Genomic DNA, 17,289 nt, shown 5'->3' with positions numbered 1-17,289 from the left:
CACCCTAAACCTAAACCTGGATCAGAACCTCACAGCTCACCACAGTCTGTGAGGCTGCAGAACAATATGTTGGACACAATGATGAAGAACATGGGGACGACTCAGGGGACGGACCCGTCTCACTTCAGACTTCAGATACGGCTCAGTCTTAAAGGCAGCTAATGACTCTCAGTTCATCAGGAGGACTGGTTCTGGTCTGGGAGGAGAGCTGGTTCTGTTCTGGGAGGAAGACTGGTTCTGTTCTGGGAGGAGAACTGTTTCTGTATGGTGAGGAGAGCTGGTTCTGTTCTAGGAGGAGGGCTGGTTCTGTTCTGTTCTGGGAGGAAGACTGGTTCTGTTCTGGGAGGAGGACTGGTTCTGGTCTGGGAGGAGAGCTGGTTCTGTTCTGGGAGGAAGACTGGTTCTGTTCTGGGAGGAAGACTAGTTCTGTTCTGGGTGGAGAGCTGGTTCTGTTCTCGGAGGAGGACTGGTTCTGTTCTAGGAGGAAGACTGGTTCTGGTCCAGGAGGAGAGTCAGACTGGCTTCAAAGCTGTTTCTGGAAGTTAACCAAGAATCAGTGTTAAAGGTGATTATAAAGAGTTGAAGGTTTCTATTTATAGCTGAGTGTTATGAGCAGATGTTACGACCATATAAATGTTCTGATCCGGTCCAAATGTTTGATTAGTCGGTCAAAGTCGTGTCAGTTTGAGTTTACGACACATCTCAGAAACCATTCTGATATCTGTTGCAGCAGAGCAGACGATCTCCTCTCAACCCTGTTACTGTTTTGGCTTCAGGACAGAGGAAATAAACCCAGCTGACCTGCGAGGCGTCCAGTCAGCACATTGACCCGCGAGGCGTCCAGTCAGTCGTGGTCTCACACTCAGCAGCAGTTCAGCCAAATTTAAAGAGGTCAAACTGGAATCAGCTGCTGCTGTTTACACAGAGCAGTTATTTATCCTGACAACTGTTTGAATGTGAAACTGAAGGTCTTCTGCTGAAGTTGGATCAAAAGTATATAATCGATCAGTTATATCAAATATATCAATTTAATCAAATATATCAATAATTCCAAACTGAATGGTTGTTTGTTTCTCCATCAGATGCAACATGGCTATCTGCAGTGTTTACAGTCAACTGTCTGATGACATTCTGACAAATACCTTCATCATCATCAGCATCATCATCGTCATCATCATCATCATCTCTCTGATCATCTGCAAACAACTCACAAAACATTTAAAACAACAAACAAACATGAAAGTTTCTCTGTGGAGCGTCTGTGTTGTGTTGAAGCTAGTTGTTAGTTTATGTGAGCAGACTCCATTTCTAAACTAACATTAGCTGTGTTGCTCGCTGTCAGCAGAGCGGAGAGAGGCTCTGCGACGAGGCACTCGACAACATAAAGTCACTTCCTTTAGACATTTAGTCCGACCCTAACGGTTTAGTCATCCTTCACAAAGAAATCCACAGTCCAGCAGCATTAAACAACTTCAACACATCATACACAAGCCTGTTTAGACAACACAGAGACATGGGAACGTCTCAATTTTCACCTCAACAGAAAACACAATAAAACGGTCCAAAAACTGGAGCGTAAACATCCAAACAAGCTTAAAGTCTGGAGAGAGAGAGCAGCACAAACAATAATAACATAATATTATAATAACAACAACAACAACAATAATACCACCTGGAAACTACAATAATACATATCAAATACCAATTAAAACAAAAAGCTTAAAACGTTAAAAACAAATGTAAAAACTAAAGATTTAAATAAATCAGTTATAACTCTAAATATATATATAATGTAAATTTTCACATAAACAAGTCTCTGTGAACATGTGATTTAAGGTTATTAAAGGTCACAAAACTAACAAAGTGAAAGTTTTTATTAGCTCAGGTCTGACCTCGTCTACTCACTTTCACTCAGCAGCTGTATCTAAAAATAACACACACACACACACACACACACAATTTAACTAGGTTCAAGATAAACAGCTGGTTATTTTATCAGGTCAGTGGGAAAGTTATTGACTTTTTTAGCTCAGTGTGTAATAATAATAATAATAATAATAACAACAATAATAATAACAGGTAACAGAGCCATGAAAGCCATGTCACATTAACAAAGACACTCTGACAGTGACAGAGAGGCTCATATCAGTTGACTGAGACACAGTAGTGCTAATGGACAGAGGCATGGTCATGTGATGGTCATGTGATCCCAATGTGATGATCATGTGATGGTCATGTGATCGCCATGTGATGGTCATGTGATCGTTATGTGACGGTCATGTGATGGTCATGTGATTGTTATGTGATGTCATCGTGATGGTCATGTGATCATTATGTGATGGTCATGTGGCCATCGTGATGGTCATGTGATGATCATGTGATCATTATGTGATGGTCGTGTGATTTTCATGTGATCGCAATGTGGTGGTCATATGATCGTCATGTGATGGTCATGTGATCGCAATGTGATGGTCATGTGATTGTTATGTGATGGTCATGTGATGGTCATGTTATTATTATGTGATGGTCATGTGAGGGTCATGTGGTCATCGTGATGGTCATGTGATTGTCATGTTATCATTATGTGATGGTCATGTGATCGCAATGTGATGGTCATATGATCGTTATGTGATCATCATGTGATGGTCATGTGATCATTATGTGATGTCATGTGGCCATCGTGATGGTCATGTGATGGTCATGTGATCATTATGTGATGGTCGTGTGATTTTCATGTGATCGCAATGTGGTGGTCATATGATCGTTATGTGATGGTCATGTGATCGCAATGTGATGGTCATGTGATTGTTATGTGATGGTCATGTGATGGTCATGTTATTATTATGTGATGGTCATGTGAGGGTCATGTGATGGTCATGTGGTCATCGTGATGGTCATGTGATTGTCATGTTATCATTATGTGATGGTCATGTGATCGCAATGTGATGGTCATATGATCGTTATGTGATCATCATGTGATGGTCATGTGATCGTTATGTGATGGTCATGTGATCGTTATGTGATGGTAATCTGATGATCATGTGATTGTTATGTGATTGTTATATGATAGTCATGTGATGGTAATGTGATTGTTATGTGATGGTCATGTGATTGTAATGTGATCGTCATGTGGTGATCATGTGGTGGTCATATGATCATAATGTGATGGTCATGTGATCGCAATGTGGTGGTCATATGATCGTTATGTGATCACAATGTGGTGGTCATATGATCGTAATGTGATCACAATGTGGTGGTCATATGACCGTCATGTGATCGCAATATGGTGGTCATATGATGGTCATGTGATGGTCATGTGATCGTTATGTGATGGTCATGTGATGGTCATGTGATGGTCATGTGATCATTATGTTATGGTCATGTGGTGGTCATATGATCGTAATGTGATGGTCATGTGATCGTTATGTGATGGTAATCTGATGATCATGTGATTGTTATGTGATTGTTATATGATGGTCATGTGATGGTAATGTGATTGTTATGTGATGGTCATGTGATTGTAATGTGATCGTCATGTGGTGATCATGTGGTGGTCATATGATCATAATGTGATGGTCATGTGATCGCAATGTGGTGGTCATATGATCATTATGTGATCACAACGTGGTGGTCATATAACCGTCATGTGATCGCAATATGGTGGTCATATGATGGTCATGTGATGGTCATGTGATCGTTATGTGATGGTCATATGATGGTCATGTGATGGTCATGTGATTGTTATGTGATGGTCATGTGATCGTTATGTGATGTAATCTGATGGTCATGTGATGGTAATGTGATTGTTATGTGATGGTCATGTGATTGTAATGTGATGGTCATGTGGTGATCATGTGGTGGTCATATGATCATAATGTGATGGTCATGTGATCGCAATGTGGTGGTCATATGATCGTTATGTGATGGTCATGTGATCGCAATGTGATGGTCATGTGATTGTTATGTGAATGTTATGTGATGGTCATGTGGTGGTTATATGATTGCAATGTGGTGGTCATATGATTGTAATGTGATGGTCATGTGATCATTATATGATCATGTGATCATTATGTTGTGGTCATGTGGTGGTCATATGATCATAATGTGATGGTCATGTGATCGCAATATGGTGGTCATATGATCGTTATGTGATGGTCATGTGATCGTTATATGATCGTCATGTGATCATTATGTAATGGTCATGTGATGGTCATGTAATCGCAATGTGGTGGTCATGTGATCGAAATGTGGTGGTCACGTGATTGTTATGTGATGATCATGTGATCGCAATGTGATGGTCATGTGATGGTCATGTGATCATTATGTGATTGTTATGTGATGGTCATGTGATGGCCATGTGGTCATTGTGATGGTCATGTGATCATTATGTGATGGTCATGTGGTGGTTATATGATCGCAATGTGGTGGTCATGATTGTAATGTGATCATTATATGATTGTCATATGATCATTATGTTATGGTCATGTGGTGGTCATATGATCGTAATGTGATGGTCATTTGATCATTATGTTATGGTCATGTGGTGGTCATATGATCGTAATGTGATGGTCATTTGATCGCAATGTGGTGGTCATATGATTGTTATGTGATGGTCATATGATCATTATATGATGGTCATGTGATCATTATGTAATGGTCATGTGATCGTCATGTGATCACAATGTGGTGGTCATATGATCGTAATGTGATCACAATGTGGTGGTCATATGACCATCATGTGATCGCAATGTGGTGGTCATATGATGGTCATGTGATCGTTATGTGATGGTAATCTGGTGATCATGTGATTGTTATGTGATTGTTATATGATGGTCATGTGATGGTCATGTGGTGGTCATGTGGTGGTCATGTGATGGTCATGTGGTGGTCATGTGATTGTTATGTGATGTCATGTGTTCGTTATGTGATGGTCATGTGATCATAATGTGATGGTCATCTGATGGTCATGTGATTGTTATGTGATTGTTATATGATGGTCATGTGATGGTCATGTGATTGTTATGTGATGGTCATGTGATTGTAATGTGATGGTCATGTGGTCGTCATGTGGTCGTCATGTGGTGAGATGGTCATGTGGTCGTAGTGATGGTCATATGATCGTAATGTGATGGTCATGTGATTGTTATGTGATGGTCATGTGATGGTCATGTGATTATGTGATGGTCATCAGAATCAGAATCAGAATCAGCTTTATTGGCCAAGTATGTGAAACACATACAAGGAATTTGACTTCGTTTTTTTCTTAGCACACGATGTACATAGATGTAAACAGTAACATAAATATAAACATAACATAACAAACATTCAACTAGAAAGAACAAGAACAACAAAGAACAGTAAGTTAAAAAATGTTCAGAGGTCCGGTCTATTATAAATATATATTTAAGTATATATATTATATTATTTACAGTGAGGATTTATGTTGTTCAATTATGTACAGGTAGTATACTGAACATGATAAGACATTATAAGACATATAAAGTGCAATTTAGTCTGTAAATGTAAAGACTGTGAGTGGATGATTTTGGAGTCAGGGCAGGGGCGGAGTGGGGCACCAAAATCCACCGGGAAAATTCTGACCGCACCGGCCCACCGCCGGCCTACCCCCTACATTTCTGTAAATCAGTGGTGAACCGTGCCTATCAGAACTGGGCCTTCTGTCTTAAGCTTTAGGCAAAATATACTTTTACTGCTCCATCTTCAAAATTGCGTTGTTCTAGTTCTAGCCACACGCACACAGCCACACACACGTACACAGCCACACGCACACAGCCACACACACGTACACAGCCACACGCACACAGCCACACACATGCACGCAGCCACAGCCACACACACACACACACACACACACACACACACTATCGGACGTCAGGTAGACAGTCACTTTATGAACAATCATTTAACATCATCACCAATGACATCACTTAAAGACGAAATCTTTTCATTAAACGGTCGTCTTGAAAAGGGCACTGACAATAAATCCGCAACAATATCATCTCCACCTGCTGTATCAATATCATCTCCACCTGCTGTGTCAATATCATCTCCACCTGTTGCCATTTTCAACGTCGGCTATCAATCACAACTCGCTAGTTAAGCTAGGTCTCGCGTGACTGCAATCGGTTCATTGGATAAACGCAGCGTAATAGGCCCTCCCATTCCCAGAAGGCTTTGCTCCAATCTACTTTAATTTAAGAACAAACAAACAAATTAAATTGCAGGTCGTTTTTTTTATTTGTGACCATGAAAGTTCTGTAACAAGAACAAGAAGAATGAAATTAAGATAGACTACACAAACATCAGTAGATCGATGGGAGGGATCAGAGATGAGCGTGCAGGGTAACCATGACTGAGATATAGACAGTGAGCAAGTGGCATAAATAGTGGTTGGACTTCTAATATAGCCTAATATAGTAGATCTTAGAGATTTTCGCAGAGAAGTCTGGGGGAAGAAACTGTTCTTGTGTCTGGTTGTTTTGGCATACAGTGTTCTGTAGTGCCTGCCGGAGGGGAGAAGTTCAAACAGATTGTGTCCAGGGTGTGATGGGTCTGCAGAGATGTTTCCTGCCCGTTTCCTGACTCTGGATGAGTATAGGTCCTGGATGGTGGGCAGTTTAGCAACAATGATTTTTTCTGCAGTCCTGATTGTCCGTATCAGTCTGTTCCTGTCCTGTTTGGTGGCTGATCCAAACCAGACGATGATGGAGGTGCAGAGAACAGACTGGACTATTGCCGTGTAGAACTGGATCAGCAGCTCCTGGGGCAGGTTGAACTTCCTGAGCTGACGCAGGAAGTACATCCTCTGCTGGGCCTTTTTGATTATGGAGTCTACGTTGGGTGTCCACTTTAGGTTCCTGGGAGATGGAAGATCCCAGAAACCTGAAGGTTTCCACAGCAGACATGGAGTTATTGAAAATGGTGATGGGGGGCAGTGTAGGGGGGCTACTCCTGAAGTCCACTGTCATCTCCACAGTTTTGAGCGTGTTCAGCTCCAAATTGTTCTGACCACACCAGAGAGCCAGCTGTTCCACCTCCCGTCTGTAAGCAGACTCGTCACCGTCACGGATGAGGCCGATGACCGTTGTGTCGTCTGCAAACTTCAGGAGTTTGACAGATGGGTCTCTCGAAGTGCAGTCGTTGGTGTATAGGGAGAAGAGCAGTAGGGAGAGCACACATCCCTGGGGGGCGCCTGTGCTGATTGACCAGGTGCTGGATGTGATTTTCCCCAGCCTCACCTGCTGCCTCCTGTCTGTCAGGAAGTTTGTGATCCACTGACAGGTGGAGGCTGGGACGGTGAGCTGGGTGAGTTTGGAGTGGAGGATGTCTGGGATGATGGTGTTGAACGCCAAGCTGAAGTCCACAAACAGGATCCTAGCATATGTCCCTGGGGAGTCGAGGTGTTGCAGGATGTAGTGCAGTCCCATGTTGATTGCATCATCCACTGACCTGTTTCCCCGGTATGCAAACTGCAGGGGGTCCAGCAGGTGGCTCAACACCAGTCTCTCAAAGGGACTTCATGACCACAGACATCAGGGCTACGGGCCTGTAATCATTTAGTCCTGAGATTGCTGATTTCTTGGGGACCGGGATTATTGTGGAGCTTTTGAAGCAGGAGGGGACTTCACACAGCTCCAGTGATCTGTTGAAGATCTGGGTGAAGATGGGGGCCAGCTGGTCAGCACAGACCTTCAGACAGGAGGGTGACACGCCGTCTGGGCCGTGAGCTGGTCATGTGATCGTTATGTGATGATCATGTGATGGTGATGTGATGGTGATGTGATGGTCATCTGATGGTTATGTGATTGTTATGTGATGATCATCTGATGGTCATCTGATGGTCATGTGATTATGTGATGGTCATGTGATGGTCATGTGATCATGATGTGATGGTCATGTGATGGTCATGTGATCATGATGTGATGGTCATCTGATTGTTATGTGATGGTCATGTGATCGTTATGTAATGGTCATGTGATCGTAATGTGATTGTCATGTGCTGGTCTTGCGATCGTAATGTGATGGTCATGTGATCGTGATGTGATGGTCATGTGATAGGACTGGTACTACAGGGCATGAGCGACAGTGACAGATATACAATCCAATGCAAACAGCTCCAGTGTCTGCTCCCAGGTCATGGACTGAGAATTGTGTCTCTGCAAAAAGCAGAGACACAATTCTGAAGTTCCCAAACCAGACGCACTCCTCACCATGATTTCGCCTTAAGATTCTGTCCATGAATATCACAAACAGGTACGGATTTGGTACCCCATACTCCCATAGTGACCCCCACAGTCCACAAAACACATGTAGACTGAATTAGCAAACTTGGACCGCCTCCTCCACAGAGGATGTGATTGCTGGGCTCAGGAGCTCCTCAAAGTGTTCTTCAACCGGCAAAATATATTTCAACTCCTGGTCCTGCCCAACTGAACAAAGCCTGGGCTAAGTCCTTCTTACCCTTCCTGAGTTGCCGGAAGGTTTGCCAGAACTTCCTTGAGGCCAACCAGAAGTCCTTCTCCACAGACTCCCCGAACCCATCTGGTACCTGTCTGCTGCTTCAGAAGACCCTTGGGCCAACTGAGCCTGAAAGGGATCCTCCTTCATTTTGACGGCCTCCTTCACCAGTGGTGTCCACCAATGCATACTTGGGTTTCTGCCACAACAGGCACCAATCACCTTCTGACCACAACTGTAATAAATATGTAAACTGTAATAAGTATATACGTGTAATAAGTATATAAAGTGTAATAAATATATAAAGTGTAATAAGTATATAAGTGTAATAAGTATATAAAGTGTAATAAGTATATAAGTGTAATAAGTATATAAAGTGTAATAAGTATGTAAAGTGTATATAAAGTGTAATACGTATATAAGTGTAATAAGTATATAAGTGTAATAAATATGTAAAGTGTAATAAGTATATACATTGTAATAAGTATATAAGTGTAATAAATATGTCAAATGTAATAAGTATATAAAGTGTAATAAGTATATAAGTGTAATAAGTATGTAAAGTGTAATAAGTAAATAAGTGTAATAAGTATATAAAGTGTAATAAGTATATAAGTGTAATAAGTATGTAAAGTGTAATAAGTAAATAAGTGTAATAAGTAAAAAGGTGTAATAAGTATATAAAGTGTGTATAAAGTGTAATAAGTATATAAGTGTAATAAGTAAATAAGTGTAATAAGTATATAAAGTGTATATAGTGTAATAAGTATGTAAAGTGTAATAAGTAAATAAGTGTAATAAGTATATAAGTGTAATAAGTATGTAAAGTGTAATAAGTAAATAAGTGTAATAAGTAAAAAGGTGTAATAAGTATATAAAGTGTGTATAAAGTGTAATAAGTATATAAGTGTAATAAGTATGTAGAAACAGCCAGTCTTCTCTCTGATGGTCTGTTTGTTTATGTAGGTCATACAGAGGCATCAGCATAAAATGGAGACTGTTTTAAATCCTGTTAAAAACTCACTGTAGTATGTTTAAACACCTCTCCATTATATGACAAAAGACATGATTATATTATATTATATTATATTATATTATATTATATTATATTATATTATATTTTATTGGTTCTGATGAGTCTGCCTGTAACATTAGACTCAGGTCAGTGAGCTCAGGCTGCAGCTCCTTAAAATAAACCTCAAGTACCCGACAACACTCTCCACACAGTGTCATGTGCAGCATTACACACAGACAGACAGACAGACAGACAGACAGATAAAACACGTGGACATGTATTAAAGTCAGAGGAAACTGGATTAATGAAAAAACACTTTAAAAACAGGTGAGTATGTTTTACTACTGGTTGGATGAAGTGTTCCTGTCAGTGCTGCTTGGTCGATAAAGTTTATTTTGATCTTTGATCAGCTGTTTGTGAGACTGCTGCAGTTCCAGTGAGCTGAGTTAGTTTGTAGTTTTTCATACTGGTGTCACAGGCCGCTCTGTTCATTTCAGCTCATACTCACATTTTATGGATGGATTGAATCCACCCTGAGGGTTAGGGTTAGGGTTATCGGTTCACTGATCTGGTTATCTGCTCTATCTGAGACGCATACAAATACAACATTATCCAGCAGGCAGTGTGAATTATGAAGTTCTCCACTGATCACAGAGTTTCTTTAGTCCAGTCTGCTGCTGTTTGTCTTCTTTCAGACGGTGAACTCATCACAGCTCCATCATGACGGCAGCACACCTCTCTTCCTCTGGATCAGCAGCTCCCAGCATGGCCTTCGAGGATTATTCTCTCTATAGTAACCTGAGCGACGACGAGCTGCTGCAGCTCGCCATCGAACGCAGTCTGACTGACACGCACTGTAACACTGCCAACGCTAACACTGCTGCTGCCGCTGCCACGCCTCCTCGTCCACCTGACAGCGCCGGCTTGAATCCTGCAGCCAGAAACCACAACCAACCACCCCACAGCTCCCATAATCCACCTGTGAACCACAGCTCCCACAATCCACCTGCAAACCACAACTCCCTCAATCCACCTCCAGCAGAGGCAGCTGCACACTACAGTAGTCCAAACCCTCCGAGTGAAAAGCCTCCTGATCCGTACGTCAGTTTTTATTTTTATGTTGTCTTGATTGGGTTTTAGTGAATCCAGATGTGAGTCCAGAGGAGAATGGACTCATTATTGATGAAAGGCTCAACAAGAATGATCAAATATAGAGACAAACATAATGAGAATTATATTAATTCTGAGCTTTTTCTACATTTTGAGCTCACACTGAATTTGAATATTACAACATGGTAGAGAAGTTAATGAGATCTCTTGTTTCATGGCAACATCATCAAAATTCACTGTGCCACCAACAAAAACTCAAGTTTTGAATAACTTTTCATTGTGAACAGGTTAAATCACCCTGACAAAATGTTGAAGTTAACCTCCGAGAAGAGTTTGTTAAAGTGCAACGCGTGACAATTGCCAAAAATGAGAACTGAAGTCGAAATAGCCGATTTCCTGTTGGGTTTAGGTCATGGCACCAAGCGACTTTTTTGTAGATTTCAAATTTCATACATGAAGGTGAAACTTACAGGGGGCGGGGAGAGAGCTGCATAACCCTAACCCCAATTGGGGAGCACTAGCGAGCCACGTTGCCACGCCCATCACCAATACCTGTGAAGTGTGTGCACAGTTTTGAGTGTTCGAGCACCTTTAGCACCTCAAAAATGCGATTAATTTTGTGAACTATTAATAACTTCTTGCATTAAAACAGGGCCTTCTCACCCGTCAGTCCTCAAGCTCTAATAATAAAAACATGAAACATCCAAACTGCATCAGATTGCTGGTTATTAGATCAGATCCGCCTCGAGCTGAGTCAGAACTCCGACACGTCTGAATGCTAATTAAGGAAACATTGGTTTGTACCTGCTAATCAAAGGAAGTGAAAACAATCCAGCAAAGGCCACAGCAGGCTTTCTGACAAGTCCTCAGACAGGCTGCTCCAGAGCTCAGATCAGATTTACACTGTGATCTAGAAAACACCACCCTGTTTACAGCTGACTGTCAGGCGAGAGATGATGCGATCAACTGGATCCAACACAACTTCTGCAGATAAATCAAACTTTGACCAAATATATATATATATAATATATAATAATAAATATACAAAATAAACAAAATGTGGCACTCAAGGTTTGATAAAAGGATGTGAGGATTCTGAGTGTTGAACTGTTTTTTATTGCATGAACTTGTATTTTTTAAGTCACAAGCGACTTGACTGATTGGAGCTGAAACCAGTCCCACTCTGTTCTCTGATTGGCCGTATTGTTGCAGGAAGACCTTTGATGGTACAATCAGTCGCTTCATGACAGGTTCTGGGAAGCGGATGATGGCGTATCGCAAAACTGATGGCACTCTGGTCCACATCAGTCCAGAACCAGAAGAGTGAGTCTAATTCTGTTCATAAACTGCCTGGTGAGACAGGTGATACAGGTGGCTGATGGATATTTTCCCTGCAGGGAGGAGGAGCCTCTGTTCAAAGCGATCCGTGTTGGTGATGTAGGAACTGTGAGAACATTAGTGATGGTTCCTGGAACAAACCTGATGCTGCCGAATAAACCAGGCTGGCTCGCCATTCATGAGGCGGCGTGGTACGGCCAAGACACATGTCTGAAAGTACTGCTGTCAGGTAGACACACACACACACACACACACACACAAGCGCGCGCGCACACACACACACACACACACATCACAGTTCTTCTCTGTTTCTGTTCTCAGCTCAGCCTGGAATGATCAACAAGCGAACCGCGCATGGTGAGACGTCGCTGCTGCTCGCCATCAACAATGACCAGCTGCGATGCACTCAGGTGCTCCTGGAAAGAGATGCGGACCCCAACATCTCAAACTACGATCGAGAGACTCCGCTCTACAAAGGTACAACTGACAGGAAGTGAGGTCAGTTTCTCTGCAAACAGATTCACCTTGTGAATCTACATCCTATGCTGAGTTTACTGAAGGAGGAAATGGTGTCTGTCATTAAACTCTGGACACTAACAGGAGCTGTGGATAGTGATCATCTTTAGGGCCTTATTAGTGTTATTTTAAATTGATAAAGTTTAATAAACTCTGGTATGTTCCTTTAATCACTGATCATCTTCTTCTTCTGCAGCCTGTGAGAGGAACAGTCCTGCGATGGTGGCGCTGTTGTTGAACCACGGTGTGGCAGTGAACACTCACTGTATTCTGGGTTGGACGGCGCTGCAGGAAGCTGTGTGTCGGAACAACGTGGAGATCTGCGAGATGCTGCTGAAGGCCGGAGCCAAGCTCAACCTGACTAATGTTTACGGCATCTCGCCGCTGTTTAGTGCTTCTCAGATGGGCCAGCTTGCCACGCTGCGCTTCCTTCTCAAACACGGTTTATCTCATCTTTCTGCTGTTATTATTTATTTGTTTTATTTATTTGTTCATGTGACATGGACAATACATAATGTCTTAGCTGTACCAGAGTTAGCTAAAAACTAATTTACATCTGCGGTCCCTGAGCAGAAGAAAATTAACATTACCGTACAAAAAACAGTTACAACATTACATTACATTTACATTTAGGACATTTAGCAGACGCTTTTGTCCAAAGCGACTTACAATAAGTACATTTGTCACAAGAAAGAAACCACAACATATCACCGTCGATAATGTAGAAAAGATAGAAACAATATTCAGGCCCTCTTCCGAGCAAAGTAGCTGCCATTTATCAAGGATACCTTTCATAAGTGCTATGATGTAAGTGCTAAAGGTAGGAACATACAAGTGCATTTTTTTTTTTTTTTGGTGGGGGGGTGTGGGGAGGGGAGGGAGTAATGCTATGCGGGGTCGAGGTGAAGTCTGAACAAGTGAGTCTTGAGTCTTTTGTGAAAGATGGCGAGTGACTCTGCTGTCCTGACATTGGTCGGGAGTTCATTCCACCACTGAGGTGCCAGAACAGAGAAGAGTCGCGACTTCGCTGGGCGGTCTTTGTCTGCTCTTAGCGATGGCGGTACCAGCCGGCCAGCTGATGTAGTAGGGCGAAGTGCTCGCGCAGGGGCATGTGGTCTGATCAGTGTTTGGAGGTAGATGGGTGCAGTTCGGTTGACGGCCTTGAAGGCCAGCACCATGGTCTTCAATCGGATGTGGGCCGCAACAGGAAGCCAGTGGAGGTCACGGAGGAGGGGGGTCACATGGGAAAGTTTGGGTAGATTGAAAACGAGGCGCGCTGCAGCGTTCTGGATACGTTGCAACGGTTTAGTCGCAGAGGCTGAGAGTCCAGCCAAGAGCGAGTTGCAGTAGTCAAGGTGGGAGATGACCAGCGAACACATACTGAATACTACTGCTACTGCCTCTGCTAACTACTACTACTACTACTACTACTAACTACTACTGCTACTGCTAACTGCTGCTGCTAACTGCTAACTACTACTGCCAACTACCAATGCTACTGCTAACTGCTTCTGCTACCTACTGCTGCTACTGCTAACTTTTCTTGCTAACTGCTTCTGCTAACTGCTAACTATCACTGCTACCTGCTAACTGCTTCCACTAACTACCACCTACTAACCACTAACAGCTTCTGCTTACTGTTAACTGTTACTGCTTACTGCCACTGTTACTGCTAATTGCTAAGTAATGGTGCTAACAAGTCATTGTCCCGAGTCCTGTGAGACAACTGAGACAACTTCCTGTCAATCCTATTGGACATTCTGTGGAGTTCAGCTACACTGAACTTTGGCTGTTAGGACAGAAAACCACAGTGCAGGGACGTCTTTTACATCCATCATACAGGAACTGAATTTAGTCTGTGGTTCCTCTGGTGGAGGAACAGGTGAAGGTCCAGAGTTCCTCAAAAGGTTCTTGTTCCTGTAGTGGTCACACTGTACTAACACACACACACACACACAGTACACTGCGACATCACTGCAACATCACTGCAACATCACTGCAGCGAACTGGAGGTCAGCAGACACAATGTTTTCCTCTGACACACTGTCACTCCTCCACCTGTCTCCCTGACTCCTCCACCTGTCTCCCTGCAGGTGCGGACGTGAACAGTGAGGCTGCAGATGGAGCCACCGCTCTGTATGAAGCTGTTAAAAATGGCCACGAGGAGGTGGTGAAGCTCCTCCTCTCTCAGAAAGCTGATCCCAATAAACCTGGAAAGACGGGCTTGTTACCGCTTCACATCGCCGCCCAAAGAGGAAGTGTCACGTAGGCACACTGTCGACTTTATTTAACACGAGAAGCTCAACGTTGTAGATAACCTGCATCTGTAAAAGGAATGAGATTATTTTACCAAATAAACCTGTCAACAGTTTACACTGAGTGAAGCTGAAGAGTAACTTGTGTGGTCCAATTTAAATGATAAAAATAAACAAAATGATAAATGTTGATTACAGTAACACCAGAACTGAATGCTGTGGGTTTCATTTCGGTCAAACGTATTTCTGTGTGAAGAAGTTAAGTGACTGATTTTGTCTGGTCTAATTCCTGTGATGTTCCTTCTCTCCAGCATTATCTCCATGTTGATCCAGACCACCAGTAAGGCCAGAGTCCGCCGGACTGGCATCAGCCCACTGCACCTTGCTGCTGAGCGTAACCGTGACGATGCCCTGGAGGCTCTGATCGAGGCGGGCTTTGATGTCAATGAAAAGCTGTCTGTAGAACGATCAAAGCTGTATGAGGACCGCCGCAGCACGGCGCTCTACTTCTCTGTCATCAACAGCAACCTTGATGCCGTGCGTATGCTGCTAGCAGCTGGCGCCAACCCAAACCTGGACCTGTTCAGGCCTTTGATGGTGGCGGCGAGACAAGGCTGCATCCAGACCGTCACTCTGCTGGTGGAGCACGGGGCCGACATCAACGCCAGCATCCCCACGCACCCCACCACCTTCCCCGCTGTCTACATGTTCTGCATGAAGTACCTGCCCATGTTCAAGTACCTGCTGGACCAGGGAGGCTGCGCACTCACTTGCTTTGACTGTGTCTACGGCAGCCAACCTCATCCACCGATCAAAACCACCCGTTCAGAAAGGAGTGGTCTTCACGACAGCGACAGGGACCTGCAAAATACACATCAAACGAGAGGCGTTCAGGTGAGCCGAATCTGTTTCAGACCCTAACTATTGACATAACAGACGTCAACTGTTAGCAAAGAAGGTTTCAGCTGAATGCTACTTTATTTCATGGTCAGAGAGCAGATGTATACGTCACCTCTGTGATTGAGTGACAGTTCTGTGATTGATAATTCTATGATTGATTGACATTTCTGTGATTGACTGATAGTTCTGTGATTGACATTTCTGTGATTGATTGGCAGTTCTATGATGATCGATAGTTCTGTGTTTGATTGATAGTTCTGTGTTTGATTGATAGTTCTGTGATTGACAGTTCTTTGATTGATTGACATTTCTGTGATTGACAGGTCTGTGATTGATCGGCAGTTCTATGATTGACCAATATTTCTGTGATTGATTGCTAGTTGTGTGATTGACAGTTCTGTGATTGCTTGACTGTTCTGTGCTGGACAGTTCTGTGAATTATTGACAGTTCTTCAATTGTCAGTTCTGTGATTGATTGACAGTTCTGTGAGATGATATCGGCCCCCAGTATCAGTCGGTGGGCGGGGCCAATCATTGACATCCTATTGGACTATGTTGGTCATGTGACTCTCTGCTCCAGACTGATGGAACACCTGAACAGTTACTCTGACTGGAGTGCCATCAAAGACAAAGCAGGTGAGTCAACAACTGATAACAAACCTATAATTGATGAGGTGCTCCCCCAGTAAAGAAGAGTTCATGTAACCAGTTTGTCTTGTAATTTTTACAGTGATGTAACTGGTTTGTTTGATAGTTTCCCAGTGATGTTACTGGTTTGTTTGATAGAGGAGTAAATTGGAACGACCGTCTCTGAACAGAGGAGGTGGCCTAAGACATTACTGATCACCCACCTACAATGCAGTACTGAGTTCTCTCCCCAGACAGCTTAACAACCATTCACACCTGGGCTCACCTGGCCTTAGCAACCCACATGACGGCCAGTTAGGTCAATGACACCACAAGTGGGCCTCACACGTGTCCTTAACGACTCTGTAAGGACACTCCCACACATAGTTTAAAAGCCTGCAACTCCTCTCCAGTTAGTTAGAACTGAAGAAGCCTCTCGGATGAGAGGTGAAACATCTTCAACAAACACAAACGTCCAACAGTCCAGTTGCCTATCATACAGCACTTAAATTCACCATGAACAGAGAACGTTCATGAACAGGTTTGTCTGATAGTTTCCCAGTGATGTTACTGGTTTATCTGGTTTCCTTTAGCACCTCCACGGCCGCTGCTGCAGCTCTGCAGAATGCAGATTCTGCAGCGTGTTGAACATCGACGTCTGAAGAGGTTGCCGCTGCCTGGAGCTCTGATCCGCTTCCTGAAACACCAGGAGGCTCCTTTGGACGACTAAACTGTCCGGTTTAAACTCGTCAGTCGATTGTTTGGCCTCTGGTGTTGCTGATTGCAGCTTTTTTTTAAATTTTATTAAGTGATGCAACACAAGACAAGTAAGACACAGTGTAAAATTGGAGACAATAAGACAAGATGAGACAATTAAATGAACAAGCAAGTACATATAAGTACATTTTGTTGTATATTGAGGGTATTGAAAGGTGGTTTGTGTGTGTGAAAGAAGGTGAGGGAGAAGAAAGGAAAAAAATAGATAAATAAATAATTTATAAAAAAAATTAAAAAAGAGATGATCATCATTCTTCCTCCTACCTCTCCTCA

At 42.9% G+C, this 17,289-nt stretch overlaps 1 protein-coding gene across 1 annotated transcript; it reads left to right on the top strand.

The window, feature by feature from the left end:
- The first annotated feature begins 10,188 nt into the window (after positions 1 to 10,188).
- On the top strand, positions 10,189 to 17,010 carry LOC141018343 (ankyrin repeat and SOCS box protein 2-like). Its single transcript, XM_073493289.1, has 9 exons — positions 10,189 to 10,590; positions 11,816 to 11,926; positions 12,001 to 12,170; positions 12,263 to 12,418; positions 12,654 to 12,899; positions 14,551 to 14,722; positions 15,024 to 15,606; positions 16,095 to 16,248; positions 16,833 to 17,010. The coding sequence occupies exons 1-9, from the start codon at positions 10,214 to 10,216 to the stop codon at positions 16,967 to 16,969; spliced, it is 2,106 nt and encodes a 701-aa protein (XP_073349390.1). The 5' UTR covers positions 10,189 to 10,213; the 3' UTR covers positions 16,970 to 17,010.
- Positions 17,011 to 17,289: the final 279 nt, after the last annotated feature.

Source organism: Pagrus major, chromosome 22 (assembly GCF_040436345.1).
Source record: "Pagrus major chromosome 22, Pma_NU_1.0".
NCBI lineage: Eukaryota > Metazoa > Chordata > Actinopteri > Spariformes > Sparidae > Pagrus > Pagrus major.
The sequence above is the reverse complement of the archived record's forward strand: the minus strand, read 5'-3'. Positions and strand labels throughout refer to the sequence as shown.

What these genes read in the sequence shown, in the direction of transcription:
- LOC141018343 (XM_073493289.1), top strand. Translation starts at nt 10,214, where the DNA reads ATGACGGCAGCACACCTCTCTTCCTCTGGATCAGCAGCTCCCAGCATG. An exon ending in TCTGAAAGTACTGCTGTCAG is followed by an intron (nt 12,171 to 12,262) that starts GTAGACACACAC and finishes TTCTGTTCTCAG; the next exon opens with CTCAGCCTGGAATGATCAAC. An exon ending in GCGCTTCCTTCTCAAACACG is followed by an intron (nt 12,900 to 14,550) that starts GTTTATCTCATC and finishes GTCTCCCTGCAG; the next exon opens with GTGCGGACGTGAACAGTGAG.